Genomic DNA, 17,600 nt, shown 5'->3' on the forward strand with positions numbered 1-17,600 from the left:
ACGTTAGCCACATGCCCACTTTCCTTCTCAGCATGCTCACATCCAAATTCCATCATGGAAATCCAATCTGGCAGATTGGTAGGTGAAGATCACCACTGCATTTTTGCAAACCTTCCCTAGTGCTTCCAGCTCAATTTCTCCTCTACAAATGGACACGTGTAGGTGTTCACATGTCTTCTTGGAGTCTTGGAGCATCGCTCTGCTGGTTCGGATGGCATACCCGTGAACCTCCCTCAGACTCCACCCTTGCATAGCATTTGATTCCGTCTTCTCTGTCTTCCAAAGCCTCAGGTCTCGCTGAGGTGTGCATTTCTGTTCCCCACAGCAGCTGCCTGGTGGGGTCTCAATGTGAAGGTGAGTCTCAGCTCTTTCAGAAGCAAAAGAATGGCAATGAAAATAGAGAAATCCATATTGTTTTCAACATCAAGAGATGGAAATATATTTAAAGCTATTAATGATTATTCTTAAAGGAGCATAGATTCTGTTAATTTTTATTTATCTAAATTTTTGCCCATTTTGAATAACTTCAGAAAACTATGTGCTTCTCTTAACTTTAAAATGAAAAGAAATTCTCTATTCAGTTTGTTCCCTATTGAAGACAGCTCGCTTGAATAAATAATAACAGTAATTCCATTAATTTACTTTTTATATACTTAAATAAATTGGCTACAATATAATAACAAGTGTGGAATTTCCAAGGGCTACATACTAATTTGTTAGTTACTAAGATTGCTGAATTTAGAGGCAGACTGCAGATTTAATTCCAAATCACAACAACTAATTGTTCTATGTTCTTTACAAATGACTTCTCTGTGCATGGATTTCTTACTTGAAAGCTCAGGAAATGCCACGTAAACTTATGATTTTGTACAGGTAGATGAACATTGTCCCCTTAGACCCAATAACACTGATTTAGAACACCATGCAGTCTAGATCCTCTGCCATCTTCCATGTGCTAGTGAGAACAATTTCATAGTGAAATTGTGATTGTACTTCCACTAAATAGACATCCTATTTATTTATTTATTTATTTATTTATTTTGGTACTGGGGATTGAACCCAGGGGCACTGAGCCGGATCCCCAGCCCTATTTATTTATTTACTTATTTATTTTTATTTTGAGACAGGGTCTTGCTAAGTTGCTTAAGGCCTTGCTAATGGCTAGGGCTGCTCTTGGACTTCAGTTCTTCCTTCCTCAATCTCCCCAGCTGCTGGGATTACAGGCCTGTGCTACACACCTAGCTTACATAGACATCATTTTAGATGGACTTTACTGACCACTGTTGGGAGCTGATTTTCCTGTTGAAGTGGATATTGTTTTCTAGGGCCAGGTAGTGTACTCAAAAAAAAAAAAAAATGAGGCTCTAAATATAAGGTGACTAAATGTAGGATCCAAAGAACTTAAAAAGTGTCTAGTTAACCCTTGCATATCTGTACCCTGGGGATAATTAGCTGATCATAACAGTTCATCCCTGTGGGGACAAGTGCATAGAGTACTACTGCATAAGTGGCGACTGTTGAGGGCGTCTGAGTGGCAGGCTACTTCCCCAAGCTAGGCCAGTTAGTGGCAAAGGGAAGGCACAGCCCTGGGCGTTTGGCCTCCTGTTGCAGTCGCTGTGCTTGCTCCACAGCCGGCTCCTCCACTGGTCACTACAAGGACAGTTGGCTAGAAATTGCATTGGTGGCTGCCTGAGATCTGCTTAGCTGCTGCCTGAGTATATATACGTGGTAACTGCACAATAAAATCAGACCTGCTCCCTGATTGGTCTGCAAAGGTCTTGATTAATGACTCTGCAGCCACACTCTCCTCTACCCTGTTCCGTGGATCTCCTTGCTGAATGAGAGAGAGCCCACACACATCCCTATTCAGATGGACATAGATTTCTTGTGAAGACATTTAATACTAAAATATCCAAGAATCTGGACTTGTTCCTCTGCCATAAATTTTAATATATTTTTATATGCAATGCCACAAGAGAGAAAAAAAGCAAATATTAAGATGGAATGAGACAGTAGGTGCTTAATTGATACATCTATGCCACCATTGCAACATTGTACAAACATGGTTTTGTGTGTCCCCAATTGTATGCTTTCATTTTACAGTAGCTGTATGTGTATGGCTTTTGTTGAAAGCAACAATGTTTCTGTGGTGACCCAGAGCCTTGCCATCTTACTGACACAGTTGAACATGACATCTCTTCTTGCTCTCAAGTGCATTGCCTAGCCAGTGAACAATCCTGAGGAAAAACACTGTGAATAAAATCAGAGGCCTGAATAAAATCCTGACTCAAACCAAAGTTAGTAAGCATTACTGTCTGTTTTATTCATCTTGAATTTAATAACTGCATTACTCTTAATTCATTGCAAACTGAACATTTTATAGTTTTAATAAAATTTCTCAATTACTTACATTATGCAAAGAAAAAAAACAGAAATGTTGTATGAGATTGTGGTAGGGGGTAAATAAACCTAGAGTTGGGCTGGGGATATAGCTCAGTTGGTAGATTGCTTGCCTTGTATGCACAAGGCCCTGGGTTCTAATCCCCAGCACCACACACACACACACACACACACACATACACACACACACACACACACAAATGTAGAGTCAACAAACTCACAGTGAAAACATTGTGGTATTTCTGTTTGATTTTCTGTTTGATATAATTATGTGTTAGGTGAAATGAATTTCACAAAGCACCAAATTAACTGTGAACTCATAGACTTGGTTTAATATAAATTAATAATAACTCTGACTGAAAGATCACATGTTAAGACAGCCCATAATTATAGATTCCCATGTTTCATCTTAAATTCAATAGAATTTAATGTTTAACTACTTCTAAATGAAAAATCCCAAGAGCATGGATTCACCTATTTCTCGGTTATTCACCCTGCTCATTAGTTTTCTAGTTTCACATAAGAAACACAAAATACATTCATTTAATACTTGCATGATAATTTATGTTAAAAAAACTTTGCAAAACTACCTGAATTTGACTAAATTTTGCACTTTATCCCGCAAAGACTTAATTAGTTCACTCTTCAGTTTTGATTAAACCAGACCCTGAAGCTACATGAAAAGTAAACCTGAGATTGGTTACTGATAAGATGAGTGTGTGAAAATTGAAACAATTTTGCAAATTAATCTGTTCCTGGAAAACAGACAAGAAGTGGGTAGAGGGAAAGGTGTGTTTATGGGAGGGTGGCACAGGGAGAAGTCAGTTCCCTGGGTGACTTCAGGTTCAAGGATGCTCTCAGTGCTCCCAGAATCTTAATGAGATCACAGCAGAAGGTGCTTCTTGATTTTGACTCATCATTCCCAACACATAAACAAAGATGACTTTTTAGGGGTCTAAATGGGATACCTGCAACTTTAAACAGAATCAATTTGACCAGTTGAGATGAGCTGAATAATCAAGTAAATTTGTTTATTTATTAATTACATTAAGAAAGTTAAAAGCCCATTAATTGTTTTTTCTCTCTAGCATACAAAGAGGACAGATGTATTGTGTGTGTGTGTGTGTGTGTGTGTAAAATATATGAACTTAATCAGTTCTTTGTTGTGGGTTCTAATCAAGTAAGAATTTGATATGTCTTAATACTTAGAAGCAAACAAGAAAGAAGTCTCTGACAGCATTGCACTACAAATTAGAAGTAATCATTTTCTTCCCAAAGAGTAACTATGTTTAGTCACAAGAAATCGTGTATCTCTTCCTTCCTTTTATTTTCAATAAAATATTTTGGTTTTTAATAAAATGTTTCAGAATTCATCTTTCCCCAGCTTGAATATCACATTTGACAAGTGAAATTGTAGAAATTTACTGTACACAACTTGATGCTTTTATATATGAACATACTGTGAAATGATTAAACCTGTGTTTAAACCTTGAAAATTCTCTTTTATTTATATATGTGAGAATGTTGAGCCCAAAACTAAGAAATTTCTTCCCTATTATGATCTCATTAAGGTTTCTGGAAAGCTAGATGTGGTAATGCACACCTGTAATCCCAGCAGCTTGGGAGGGTAAGGAAGGAGGATCACAAGTTCAAAGTCAGCCTCACCAATGGCAAGGCACTAAGCAACTCCAGTGAGACACTATCTCTAAAAATAAAATACAAAATAGGGCTGGGATGTGGCTCAGTGGTAGAGTGCCCCTGAGTTCAATACCCGGTATTTAAAAAAAATATATATATTTCTGGGAAAACCATGTAATCATTAATTAATGCAGAAAGTTTCCCACATATGGTACTTAAAGAAGCTGGCTTCCCTCCATATCTTCCCACAATTATACTTTTTTGGCCTTGTTTAAATTTGCTGTGGTTCCAGGAACAGAGTTATTTGAAAAATTGTTTGCATTTTCCATATCCACATATTGTCCACGGCCAGTCTGACATTCAGTTTTATTTTTTGTTTTGGAAGGGGTTGTGTGGGGAGAGTGGGTATAAAGAATTGAGCTCAGTGGCACTTGACCACTGAGCCCCATCCCCAGCCCTATTTTGAATTTCATTTAGAGACAGTGTCTCACTGAGTTGCTTAGCACCTCACTTTTGCTGAGGCTGGCTTTGAACTTGCAATCCTCCTGCCTCAGCCTTCCAAGGACATTCAGTTTTAGTGTGATTTTATTCAGGCCTCTGGTTCCATACCCAGGTTTCCACACCCTTAAAACTGCCACAGTTATCCCTTGGATGTGGGCTGTCTTTAAGTGGTGACATTAGGTCCTTGGGGCTTCATACTTACCTAGAACGGATAGAACCTCTAAATTATTATATGCACAGTGCCTGGTCTAGAAAGAAGAATTTTAACTCCATGGAAGCATCAATTTCAACAATGATACATGCAGCAGTCAGACAAATTGTCCTTTTAGCACCATTTCCTTGGGGCTTCCCCTGGCTGAAGCATGGACCACAAGAGCAGGACATGATGTCATGATGTCAGTGTGCACTTGCATATGTAACATGGTGTCATTTACAATCAACAAGGTGGCAGCACAGCTCTCAACAGATGTCCAGATGCAGCCACTGCAAAAGGAACCCACTAGATTGGAGTTTGGGCCCAGCATTCATGTTCATGTTTCTGCAGCACTGAGATACCTGCTGCAGGAGGCATCATAAACTAGACACACAACCTGTTTCCTTTGTTTCAGAGCAACATCACATGTGAAAACCCAATGAGGCTCATAACTGAGGAATAAATTCAGATGCTTGGAGTGTTTCAGCATTGAATGTCTTTGGAAGAAACCAGAGGTCTTTCACTGGAGAAGCAGCTGGAGGGCCCTGGATCCAGGTAACACTAAGATAGCTGTGGATGTCATGTTCCCAGGGCTTCGCATGTACCTAAAATATGGACGGAACCCCAAATTACTCTCAGTGTACTAACTGGCCTAAAAAGAGGAGTTTCAATTGCCGAGAGTGGTAATAAAAGTCTGAAAAGTTGTCTACTTGGTTAAATTGCGTATTTCTCTTCTTTTATGAGCTTACAAAATTCAGCACAGAACACTTCCTTTGCACTTAGTAACAGATGAAAATGATGGTATCGAGTGTGCTCCGGGTCCTCACTGCTCTAGCTATCTTGTTTGTGTTTACCTGAGCAGTGTCCTGTAGGCTGCATCACCTGGTCCATCCAGTATGAAAGTGACACAGAGTGGTTTTTTTGATGAAAGATGGAAAAACCCAGTTGCTGATTTTGGAATTATCTCTGAAGTCTGCCTCCAATTTCAGCAATGTCAGAATAATTGGCATCTGGCTCCTTGAAACATCAAAATTGCAAATGTTGTAACTAATATATCTTCTAAAAAGTAAGTATATAAAACTTCTATAAGTATTTAGGCATCTAAACTATTTCACATATGGAGCTAATGAATATGTAATTGAGAAGAGTCTCTCTCAATTTTAAGTTGAATCACATTCTTTTTCCCTCACAGGTAGCATTTTTCTTAAATGGACAATAAAACAAAAATGAGAATGCCTACACATCTTTTAAAATTTTTTTATTAATTACTTCAAAAGATATTTTCCTCTAGTAAGATTTAAGGGTATATGTATTTCATAAGTTGGACGACTTTTTTTTCTTTTTTACTTTTAACCTTGGTATTCACAGAGGATTGACTTTTGCCTCAAAGACACCAAAATTTACTGATTCTCAAGTCCTTTACCAAAAAAAAAAAAAAAGTATAGCATTTGCATATAACTTACACATATCCTGCAGACACTGCGCACATCAACTCTAGATTATATAATACTTAATACAATGTAAATGCTACCTTAGTTTAGGGAATAATAAGAGAAAAGTCTATATGCATTCATTACAAATGCAATCTCTAAAATATATTAAATGTAAAGTTGGTTGAAGCCATGATCCAGAAACAATCCAGAGTGAAATTGCTGGATCATAGGGTGTATTTTAAATTTTCATTTTTCTCAACAACCCTCAAATTGTTTTCCATAAGGGCTTCAAAATTTTACATTCTACAAGTAGTACACAGGTTTCTAATTTCTCTCATTTTCAACTAAACTTATTATTTTATGAAATAATAGCCAAAAAAAAGCTACATAATAAAAGGACTGGGGTACAGCTCAGTGGTGAAACACCCCTGGAATCTATCCCCAGTTCTTCATCATCATCATCATCATCATCATCATCATCATCATCATCATAATACTTTGGACATATAAAAGTGGATATCTTTCTGTTTTGTTGCTTTGTCTTTATGCTAGTCCTTTACCAGCTTCTCCATTCCAATGGAAAACAACATGGAGTTTCCTCAAAAATTAAAGAGAAAATAGAACTACAATATTATTCAGATTACCCTCTTCTTAGAATGGAGGAAAAAAATTATAGTATTAAAATGGAATTGTGTACACCAGTGAAAAAAGAAATTAGTTTCGCTTCTACACATGAGTAACTATCAAAAACAGAACTGTAATTAAAAAGGGTAAGAAAATGTAAATTTATTTATAAGACTTTCTAAAGTGGGGAAATATATATATATATATTCTGCTTAGGCATACATAGATAGTGAAATCAGCAAAATTAAGCAAAGGGAAGGTTATTCCAAAATTCAGAATAATAATTATCTCATAGAAAAAAAGAAGCCATATTCTTCTTTAATTTAAAGTCTTGACTACAAAACCAATGAGAATACAAAAGTTTTTAAGCCAGGGTGATTGCTGCACAGTTGGTGTGAACTGAGATCATGGAATGACTGCACTTTGGCTCAGAGCCCAGAACAGAGCTGGGCAGCTGTGGAGGACACTGGACCCATGCATTCTGACCAGATGTTTTTGGGTTGTGCCAGACCACAGAAACCACTACACCCTGGACCCTCACTTGCTCTTCCTGCATCTGCAGCAGCTGAGTAGTGATGACTAGTGAACTTGTGGGCTGTGAAGTGGCCATTCCCTGAGAACGTGGGTCAGTCTTAGAGTGTCCCTGAGTTTGATTTCTGGGAAAGAGAGAGAGAGAGAGAGAGAGAGAGAGAGAGAGAGAGAGAGAGAGAGAGATACAGATTTGGAGCTATTCCTTGAGGCATCATACAGATTTAGATGGGAAAGAAAGGTTATAAATAGATTTTTGGTTAAAACAACAGCAAACATGTGAAGAGAATAAAAGATTACAAACCCAGGAAAGAATGTGGATTCACATGCCATTTAAACTCTAAGATCAGGCAGTCATTTTCCTCTATTTTGATCATAAACTCTTTTTCACTGTTGAACCACTCCACAAAGAAAAGACCACTGATTCCAATTTTAAATCAATTAAGCAAGCTTATATTGTGTACACAAAGAAAGCTGGCCAGGACTGCTTTTCCCAACTCTGGGCTAGAGATCAGCACCCCAGGTCTCCAGAAAAGTTTTATAGCACAAAAAGTTGCAAAGGGAAGTGTCTTGAGAACTTATAGCAAACAGGATTTTGACAAGCATAATACAATGATCTGCATGGCTTAACATTTCAAGGTAGGTGCTGCTGAGATTTCAGAGAAGGTTGTTATCTGGTCAGGGGGAACCAAGATTTATGAGGCACCACTAAGGTTTTAGAGAGGATCGTTCTCTGGTCAGGGAGCCCCAGGCATGGATGAGTTCAAGGCATGGGCAGGCATTCCAAACAAGTTGAGAAATCTCATGAATTTATAGTAAAACAGAAATGAACTTTTCATGAATTTGTGAGGAGATGGCTCCCAATCTTAAAATGGAATTAGGCTGGGTTTATCAGTCACTTGGTGGTTAAGAAGTAAATGGGAAATAGAGGTGATTTTCATGAAAATGGAATAGTTTCTCTAGTCATCAGGAAATTGAATGTCAATTTTCCTTTTCTACACCATCATTAAGTAGTTGGTCATGTTGACACCTTAACCAAAATAATGGTATTCATATAATAAATGCATTCTTTCCATTCTATATGCACAATAGGTAATGTACCCACATGATTCAGTTTGTTACATCACAATCAGAGAACTGAAGCATCCTTTAGGCATTAGTAAGGCTCACAGCCACAGAAATTATTTTCAGCACGGGGTGAGCTTTATTCTAACTCCTGTCTATGTTGTACCTATGACAGAAACACTTCAGGTATCTGAAATGACACCTTAAAAAGTTGATACATTTATTTATTCAACAACTGAGAATCAAAATAAATAATCATTTTAAAACACATATTATTACTCATATAACACTGTACAATGGTCCAGTGATCTTTGGAAAAGTAACTGAGGAATAAATTGCGCTGAACTTCAGTTCCATTAAACTATCTCCCACCAAAGACCGGACTCTGTGAGCTGGCACTTGCACAAGCCACTGAAGGGGGAGCGAGGTGTGGGGCAGAGTGACAGCTGCTGCGCCTGAGTGGCCTTGCACAGCCCGGAGGGCGCTCCAGGCAAGGCCACTGCTGGGCAGAGGGCATGGCTGCATGCCTGACCCCATCGTGCCCACCCCGTCCAATGGAAAGCTGAACTCTAGGTCTCCTTCTTTCTCAGGAGTGGCCGAGGAGCCTGAGGAAGTCCTTGCTGTACCTTGCTTAGTCCCGGGTGTCCTCCCACACTCCCTTTTGAAAACCTCTTCCTTGGAGAATCTTGCTCTTCAGTACAAGAAGCTGTCTTTCCAGATTAAGATCTACCCCTGTGCCCCAGGCTGCTCCCTTTCATTTGCAAATGACTCTAAAGTCCTGCAGGTCTTCTCACAGCCAGGAGCCCTGCAGGGACTGACCCCTCCCCACTTCACTATGCCCAGCTCCTCACTGTTCCAGGGGCCACACCTTTGGCTCTGCTTTCACTCCAAGCCAGACAATGCCTTAAATTACTGATTGAAGACACCAGACCCCTAAGTATCACTTCCTGTCAATCCAGGTAGCTCAGGTAACCTGGTTAGATCTGCCTTTAGTTTTTGCTTTGGATTTCTATCCTTGGCTTCGCTTACTAACTGACTCTTCATTTCTCTTCTTGGTCATCACTGACATGAAGTCCTTCCCTTTCTTGTTCCGTCTCCAACTGTGGCAACAAGCTCAGCCTCAACCCAGGATGAACCCTGACTTTCACCATAATCCTAAAGTGCTGAACCCACAGGCAGTGCCACATGAACGAATGATACCACCCTCACTGGGCAAAGTGGGTCTGGGGCACCTGTAGCCCTCCCTTCAAGCCCGAGGGTGCTGCTGTCTGTGGCATGTAGGCGCCACCGACCTTGTCATAAACATAAGCAGGATAGGGCTGGGGATACAGCTCAGTTGGTAGAGTGCTTCCCTCGCATGCACAAGGCCCTCGGTTCAATCCCCAGCACCACATACACACACACACAAAAAAAAATTGGCAAATCTTACTGTATGTTAATTGTATGTTAAATATGTTAATTGTACCTCAATAAAATTGACACAAAAAATATATAAAAAAAAAAAACATAAGCAGGCGAGCCCTCAGGTGAAAGTACCCAATCCCATCTCCATTTCTAAGACCTCATCCAAGGAAGACCTCTGCCTTCTGCCCCTGAGGCTGAACCAAGTTCTCTCCCTCTGAGCACTGCCACTTCACACTTGTCCTGGACCCTGTCCTGCCCAATCCCAGGCTTTCAGGTGCTGCTTATACTAGAGACCTCTCAGGCTTTTGTACACTAATGGCCTTCCCCACCTGCGTTGGAATCGACCCAGGGGCTAACATCTTACAATTTATAAAAACACAACTACACCTCCCGTGAGATAGTTGGCTCTCACCCCTTCAACAATACCCTTCAGGAAAACTGTTTGCAAACACAGCTGCTCCCTTCCCTCCGGAGCATTCTCTGGGGCACTGCCCCCTGTGGTATCACCCTCTGCATGACAAAGACACTGCCCTCTCGGGACAGCAGTGCTCTGGGTCAGGAAGAGTGCAACCCTCTGGCTCCAGCTTCCCTGCTGTCCCTTCCTCCTGCCAGCTCCGCCCCTGAGCCACCAGCTCCACCGCTAGCTCAGCTTCCTCTGGGTGTCTCCTACCATGTGGGGTTCCTCCTCCCACCTTTTTGTATTTTCCATTCCTTCCCTCTGCTCTGTCTTTGCTCTCTTGATTTTTTGGTTGCACTCTCCTGAAGGGACCTGCTTATATGGATTTCATTAACAAATCTAAAATCAAACCAACTTCCTCTACCCCATGAGCTGCTGCATTGACCCCAACAGTTTTTTCTCTGTCTTTCCTTTAAATAGTCTTTAAATAGTTGTAAATGCAAACTTCATCTTCAGTTCTATATTTAGTACCCTTTAATAATCAATCATTTCTCTTAGTGTAAATTCAAAACCTCTACAGGGTTACTAATGATCCACAGGAACAAGGCTCTACCCCTCCCCAGGCTGACCTCTGTCCACCTCCCCAGTCACTCTGCCTCCCTCTTCTGTCCTGCATGCCACCATCTCAGCCTGGACTTCTCTGTCCACTTCTGCTGTCCTCCTCCCAGCAGTGAAGGTTGAGCACTAGGTGGGCAGAGCTTCCCTAACCCCCTGCTGATGCAGGCCTTGCTGGTCTGCCTTCAAGCCCAGCCTACTCTCTGTTCCACAGTGTTTACAGAAACAGAAGCACATCCTTATTCTCTATAGGGCTCAAGCCCTCTTGCCTTCTGGAATTAGACTTCATTGAGGCCAATCTTCCTCACCTTTTCTATATCTTGTATCTCCAGGCACTGCAGACTGCAGCAGGAGACCTCCTACTTCAGAGGATTAAAAGTATTTGTGGAATTAAGGAATGGAATCTGTCAGGGTGTGTGGGGGGGCCGGGAGTGGCAGAGATCTCCTAAATCCTGGGTGAGCAAAGGAACTTGTGAAAGAAATTTGTATTATGCCACAGGGCCTGACTCCAGTCTTCCAATCCCTCTACCCCCTTCTTTCCTTCCCTGGAATTTCATTAAACAGAAAATATTAGAAGTCTAGCTTATCCAAGACAAATGCTTAGCACTTTAAAAATCCTTATTTGTTCTCTTATCACTAGGAGATAATGGAGGATAAAACACAATTCCAAAGTCTTGGTTTGCTTTTTCATTCATTCTTGCCACAGCTGTCATACATCAGGTTTGAGGTGTGCAAGGCCAGTTTCCCAACAGTGCGTGGAGGTTAGAACTGCCTGTCCCTATGCTGTGCAAATTCGAGGAAATCCCTCAGGGACCAGTGGCCTTGCTGCCTTCTCAGGGCTTTTCTAACAGCCTCCTTGAAGTCTTTGTTCCTCCAGCTGAAGACACTGGGTTCAGGCCACCACGCCTGCCATCACCAGGCTCTGAGACTTCAGATTCCCAGCAGAAGAGAAAACATGCCTGAGGACAGAAGGTCCCCACACAGAAGCCCATCTTCTGATGTCTCCTGGGCAGGGGACCTCAAGTCACTGATTCCTTACAGCCGCAGGACTCTCTGCACACTAGCGGGGATGCTCAGCCTGGGCTCCGAAGCCAGAGTCCTGGTCCTGCCTGGCCCCATGAGCTGCTGCCTGCAGACTCTCCCTACCTAATGAAGACCTGTCCTCTCATTCCGACTCCACAGCGGCCGCCCTGCCTTCTGATAGCTTTTCTAACAGCCTCCTTGAAGTCTTTGTTCCTCAAGCTGTAGATGACTGGGTTCATCAGTGGTGTGACCACGGTGTAGAAGACAGAGATGATCTTGTTGATTTCGGGTGACAGGTGGGCACTGGGGCGCACATACATGGAGATCATGGTCCCATAGTAGATGGTGACAACAGCCAGGTGGGACCCACAGGTGGAGAAGGTCTTCCTCCGTCCAGAAGCTGAAGGGATCCTCAATATGGAGGACACAATGAAGACATAGGACACAAGGGTCAGGAGAAAACAGACGCACAGCACTGTGACCGACAGGACAAAGATGGCCATCTCGGTGACGTGGGCACTGGAGCAGGAGAGTTGCATGAGCGGCGGGAGGTCACAGAAGAAGTGGTTGATCTGGTTGGGCCCACAGAAGTCCAGCTGGGAAATCATCATGGATGGCAGAAAGCCTGTGCCCACCCCTGTCAACCAGCAGAGGGCCACCAGGTGCCTGCAGGTGTCAGGGCTCATGAGGAAGGGGTAGTGCAGTGGACTGCAGATGGCCAGGTACCGGTCGTAGGCCATCATGGCCAGGAGGAAACACTCAGTAGCCCCAAAGAACACGAAGAAGTAGAGCTGCGCCATACAGGCAGAGAAGGAGATGGCCCGGCCCCAGGAGGCCAGGTTGGCCAGGAGAAGGGGCACGATGGTGGACGTGTACCAGATCTCCAGAAAAGAGAGGTGCTGGAGGAACGTGTACATGGGGGAGTGCAGGCGCCTGTCCTGGCTCACCACTGCGATGATGACGATGTTCCCGGTGAGGGTCAGGAGGTAGATGAGTAGGAAAATGGTGAAGAGCAGGGTCTGCCACTCCTGAAGGGTCCGGAATCCGAGCAGCTGAAACTTGGTGACTGCAGACACATTTGGGGCTTGCATCGTCTGGGGGGAGGGAGTGCAGAAAACATGTATGATAAGCACAGGGTGCGAGGACAAGAATATTATGACCGCTGGTGTTTGGACCTTCAGGGCTTTTTTGTTTTGTTTTAGGTTTGCATGTGCTGCTCTTGGGAGGTTCAAATGCACAATCCCATGCTCCTTTTATTTGACCACATTTGGATCTGAATATCAATGGCTCCAGGCTTCCTGACCCAGTCACTCCTCCTGACCCAGTCACTCCTCCATCTCTTCAGTGAGGATTGCAAATGTGTTCTGTTTTCAAACCTCAGCATGGCCTTGTCTCTTGACCAGAAGCCTGGGGTCCCCATGGGAGCATGTACAGGCTTAGGCCACTAACACCCCCACCTACCGTTCATCTGTACCCTGAAGGAGTGGTGTGCATGGGTCTCAGCTAGTCCCTCACTTGGGCTGTGTCCTCCCCCATGCTGGGAGGTGCTGCAGGTTTCCAGCTCACCCTCTCCTGGCCAGCAGTGGCCACCTCTCTGCTGGAGTTGTTCCAGTTTGCCAAAAGCCTGGTTTTTACTCTCTGTAAATGAGAGGTGAAGCACACATCAAAGGTCCAGCTGTGCTGCCTCCATGGGCTGCCCACCCCCATGGACTCCTTCCCTGGTGGAGACCATCCCTTCCTTCAGTGGCCCTTAGTCCTCTGCTTCATTTATGAGTTGGTTTGTGCATTTGCTTGTTGTAGTGGGGGTTGAACCCAGGCCTCACTCGTGCAAGGCAAGTGCTCTACCACTGAGCTCCACCTCAGCCCTTTGGATTTTAGACAGGGTCTCACCAGTTGCCCAGGCTGGCCTTGCACTTGCCACCCTCCTGCCTCTGCCTCCAAGAAGCTGGGATCACAGGTGTGACCACCACCACCCCCAGCTCCTCTGCTTGCTTTGTCCACTGCTCTCAGGACCCCTCCCTCTTCCTGATCAGCTTGTCACTTAATATCCGTGACCTTCCTCTGGATTCCACCGTAGCTGGCTCTTCACGTTTGCAAACTCTCAGGGTTTACGGCAGCTCAACATGCAGCTCTTGACTTTACTCATTCATTCATTCATGGTGCTGGGGTTGCACTGGGCCTCCTGCTAGCCTGACTCTAGGTTCAGTCTCTCAGCTCTTAACCCTCAATTTCACGTGTCAGTCTTGAATATTAGGGTGCAAACAGCTGTCTTATCTGAAATGCACCACAGATGTCCACTCAGCTCCTGAGGCTTCTGTGACCTCACCTCCACCCAGCCTCCCAGAGCTGCCCACCAGACCCTTGGTGCAGCTGTCCACCCCCACAAGAGGGTACTCTTCACCACTGCTCAACCAGAAACCTTGACTTTGACCCAATATTAGACTGTTCTGCAAAATCAGCTGGCTCCACCTGCAACTATTTCCAGGTCCAGGGGGATCACTATTATCCGCCCACTTTGCTTGCTGCCTGGAATAGGTGCCACCATCTCTCACCCTGATGGCTGCAGCGCTTTCCCTGCGGCCCTCCATGACCACTGTGCCCTACTCAGTAACTCAGTCTCTGTGAGGAAGTGAAAGCGCATCTTACACAGGGGCACAGAGGAGCTGCGGATCGTCCCTGGTTGGTGAACAGAACACTGGCCAGTCCACGCACTCCCCTGAGGACCCTCTCCTCTGCTGATTTGCCACTTTGCTCATCATCTCCAAGACTGCAGTATGGTTTTTTGCTGTGTTCTGTTTTCTCCTCTTGTGCCTGGGCAAAAGCATCAGGAAGGGCTATGTCCATTGAACATGGAACCTTTACATGGACTGAAGACGACATCGTAAGCTCTATGAAGCTGCCTTCAGGAGCCCAGCACGGAGCAGGAAGCCTCATGCACACACTGGATCTCTTAAATCCAGCTCAAGACGAGGCCATGGCGACCCCAGGGCATTCTTGGTTGGCTGGGCCCTGCTGGGTCCTCTTCCCTGCCTCTCACACCTGGGTCTGCTCTTCTCCTTGCCCATTTGGTTCCCGACTCTCATCTCCTCTGGGTTCTTCTAGCCACCCAGATCTTGCCTTTCTGTCCCCTTCACAGGCCCCTGGGATATTGTCCCTGGACATGTCTGCGGGCTCATTTCCCACATCCTTTTGCCCCCTTAGAGACCACTTCCTGCCTGAAGTCTCGAGGAGCTGGTCACCTGTGTGACCAGCAGGTGACACCATCCAAGGCAAGTGCTGCCCCTTGGCCTGAAGAGCATATCCCAGCAGTTCTGCCTCCGACCTTCGCATGAACAACCAGGGGATGCTGGGTGCTGGAATTTAACCACATAGAAGGATTTGCTCCAAGACTGGGCGATACTTAGAAGCTGTCTGGGCACACAGCCATGATACAGTTATGTCCCCAGATTCTTATAGTTATTAACTACGCCATCTTGGAACATGGTCTTTTCCTGCCTTGGCTTTCTCACTTTTTTGTGTGTGACATTATCATGTAATCAAGTAAATCTACTTACTGTTCCTTTTAAATGTAATATCCTGCTTATCTCGCTCACTTTTACAGACCCTTATATACACCTTATATCATACTTTTATTACCATTTACCTTGATCATGAATAAATTAAAAATAAATCATTTAGCCATGGGGAAGTATGATATGCAGGTTTGTGAGATCCCAATAAAAGCAAACAAGCACAGCATCCCACTAGACTAAGTTTACAGGGTTTGGGGCTCAGTTTCCCAGTTAAAGTTCCTTTTTGGGGGGCGGGGTACTGGGGAATGAACTCAGGGGCACTCAAACACTGAACCACATCCCCAGTCCTATTTTGTATTTTATTTAGAGACAGGATCTCACTGACTTGTTTAACACCTCAATGTTGCTGAGACTGGCTTTGAACTCCAAATCCTCCTGTCTCAGCCTCCTGAGCCTCTGGGATGACAGAAGTGCACCACAGCTTCTGGCTAAACTTTCTCTTATAAGTTCAAATGCAACAAGAAACTGAACTTATTTAATCATCATTCATGGCTTAAATACTTTCAATAATAAACTCACTACAATTACTTAAATATTATTTCCAACTTTTAAAATTAACTTCATGAGCCGGGTGCAGTGGTGCATGCCTATAATCCCAGTGGCTCTGGAGGCTGAGACAGGAGGATTGAGAGTTTAGATCCAGCTTCAGCAAAAGCAAGGTACTAAGCAACTCAGTGAGACCCTGTCTCTAAATAAAATACAAGGTAAGGCTGGGAATGTGGTTCAGTGGTTGAGTACCCCTGAGTTCAATGACTGATAAAAAAAAATTAGCTTCATTACATTAGCTGAAAATAATAAAGATTGCTGCCTCTCAGAACGCTGCCTGCTTCAGTACTAGGGCAACCAGCATAAACTCAGGTCTAATTCTGTAGTTTTTCTTTTCAAATTATATGGGAATAAACACAATCAAGAATATTATCATTCTTTTTTTGATGTTTTTTAGATGTCAATGGACCTTATTTATTTATTTATATGCAGTGCTGAGAATCGAACCCAGTGCCTCACACATGCTAGATAAGTGCTCTACCACTGAGCCACTTACCCCAGCCCCTTTATTGTTCTTACATGCCATCTGCCTACAGTACATTAAATGGCTTTGATGTCTCAGGAAGCCTTTTTAAGTTTTTGTTGTTGTTGTCATTACAGTTTTATATCTCAGCACATTTAGGCAAGACCATCTCTTTTTACATAGGCAGAGCAAGTTGCCCTGACAAGGAGGAATCCACAACCATAGCCAGGAAACTGTGCCCTTGGATATGAAACACATACCATGCTGATTTTCTCCTTGAAAAGCTGCCTCATCTGCACACGCCTCCCCTGCTGTCCCTCTGGCCATCACATGGAGACCCAAGGGCTGCTTCTCTGAAAGCTGCCTTGCCCTCCTCTGACCCAAAGTCCGCCTGCATTTTCATTGTGAGAGCTGGAACTTGTCTCTCCTGCTGGTGTCTGGCTCTGGGTGGAGCAGGCTTCTCCTTTTAGAAACCCTGGGCATCTTGGGGACCTGGTCCCCAATGTGTTCTATAATTTGCCAATCAAGTCTGTAAATAATGAAAGCTAACTTCTGATATTCCTCTGTGTCCACTGAGGCTTTGTTGTGGATAAAACGTTGAGATAGAAGCAATTTGCACATTCTTTTTAAAATGGATTTAATTTTTTCTTAACTTAGAATGGGTCCTACTTTTGCTATAATATATGTATATATGTGTGTGTGTATATATGTATATGTGTACCTATCTATATGTATGTGACAGCAATAGTAGGACCATATACATATACACACACACATATATATATATATATATATATATATATATATATATATACATATGTCTAATATATATCTCCATGTTCAAACTAACTCATTCAATTAAAGAAATATTGCAAAAGTCATTCTTTATTTATTTATTTTTTGGTACTGGGGATTGTACTCAGGGGCACTTGACCACTGAGCCACATCCCCAGCCATATTTTGTGTTTCATTTAGAGACAAGGTCTCACTGAGTTGCTTAGTGACTCACCATTGCTGAGTCTGGCTCTGAACACCTGATCCTCCTGTCTCAGCCTCCTGGGCCATTGGGATTACAGATGTATGCCACCACACCCAGCTTAAAGCTCATTCTTGGCCTGGGGATGTAGCTCAGTTGGCAGAGTGCTTAACTTAAGTGCACAAGGCCCTGGGTTCAATCCCCAACACCATTAAAAAAAAA

General features: G+C 43.3%; 1 protein-coding gene across 1 annotated transcript; it reads right to left on the reverse strand.

The window, feature by feature from the left end:
- Window positions 1–11,940: 11,940 nt before the first annotated feature.
- Window positions 11,941–12,912, reverse strand: LOC144256580 (olfactory receptor 11L1-like). The gene has a single exon (XM_077801852.1). It carries the CDS (start codon window positions 12,910–12,912, stop codon window positions 11,941–11,943), a length of 972 nt encoding a protein of 323 aa, XP_077657978.1.
- Between the last annotated feature and the right edge of the window lie 4,688 nt (window positions 12,913–17,600).

The sequence above is a fragment of the Urocitellus parryii genome, chromosome 1 (genome assembly GCF_045843805.1).
Source record: "Urocitellus parryii isolate mUroPar1 chromosome 1, mUroPar1.hap1, whole genome shotgun sequence".
Classification (NCBI taxonomy): Eukaryota; Metazoa; Chordata; class Mammalia; order Rodentia; family Sciuridae; genus Urocitellus; species Urocitellus parryii.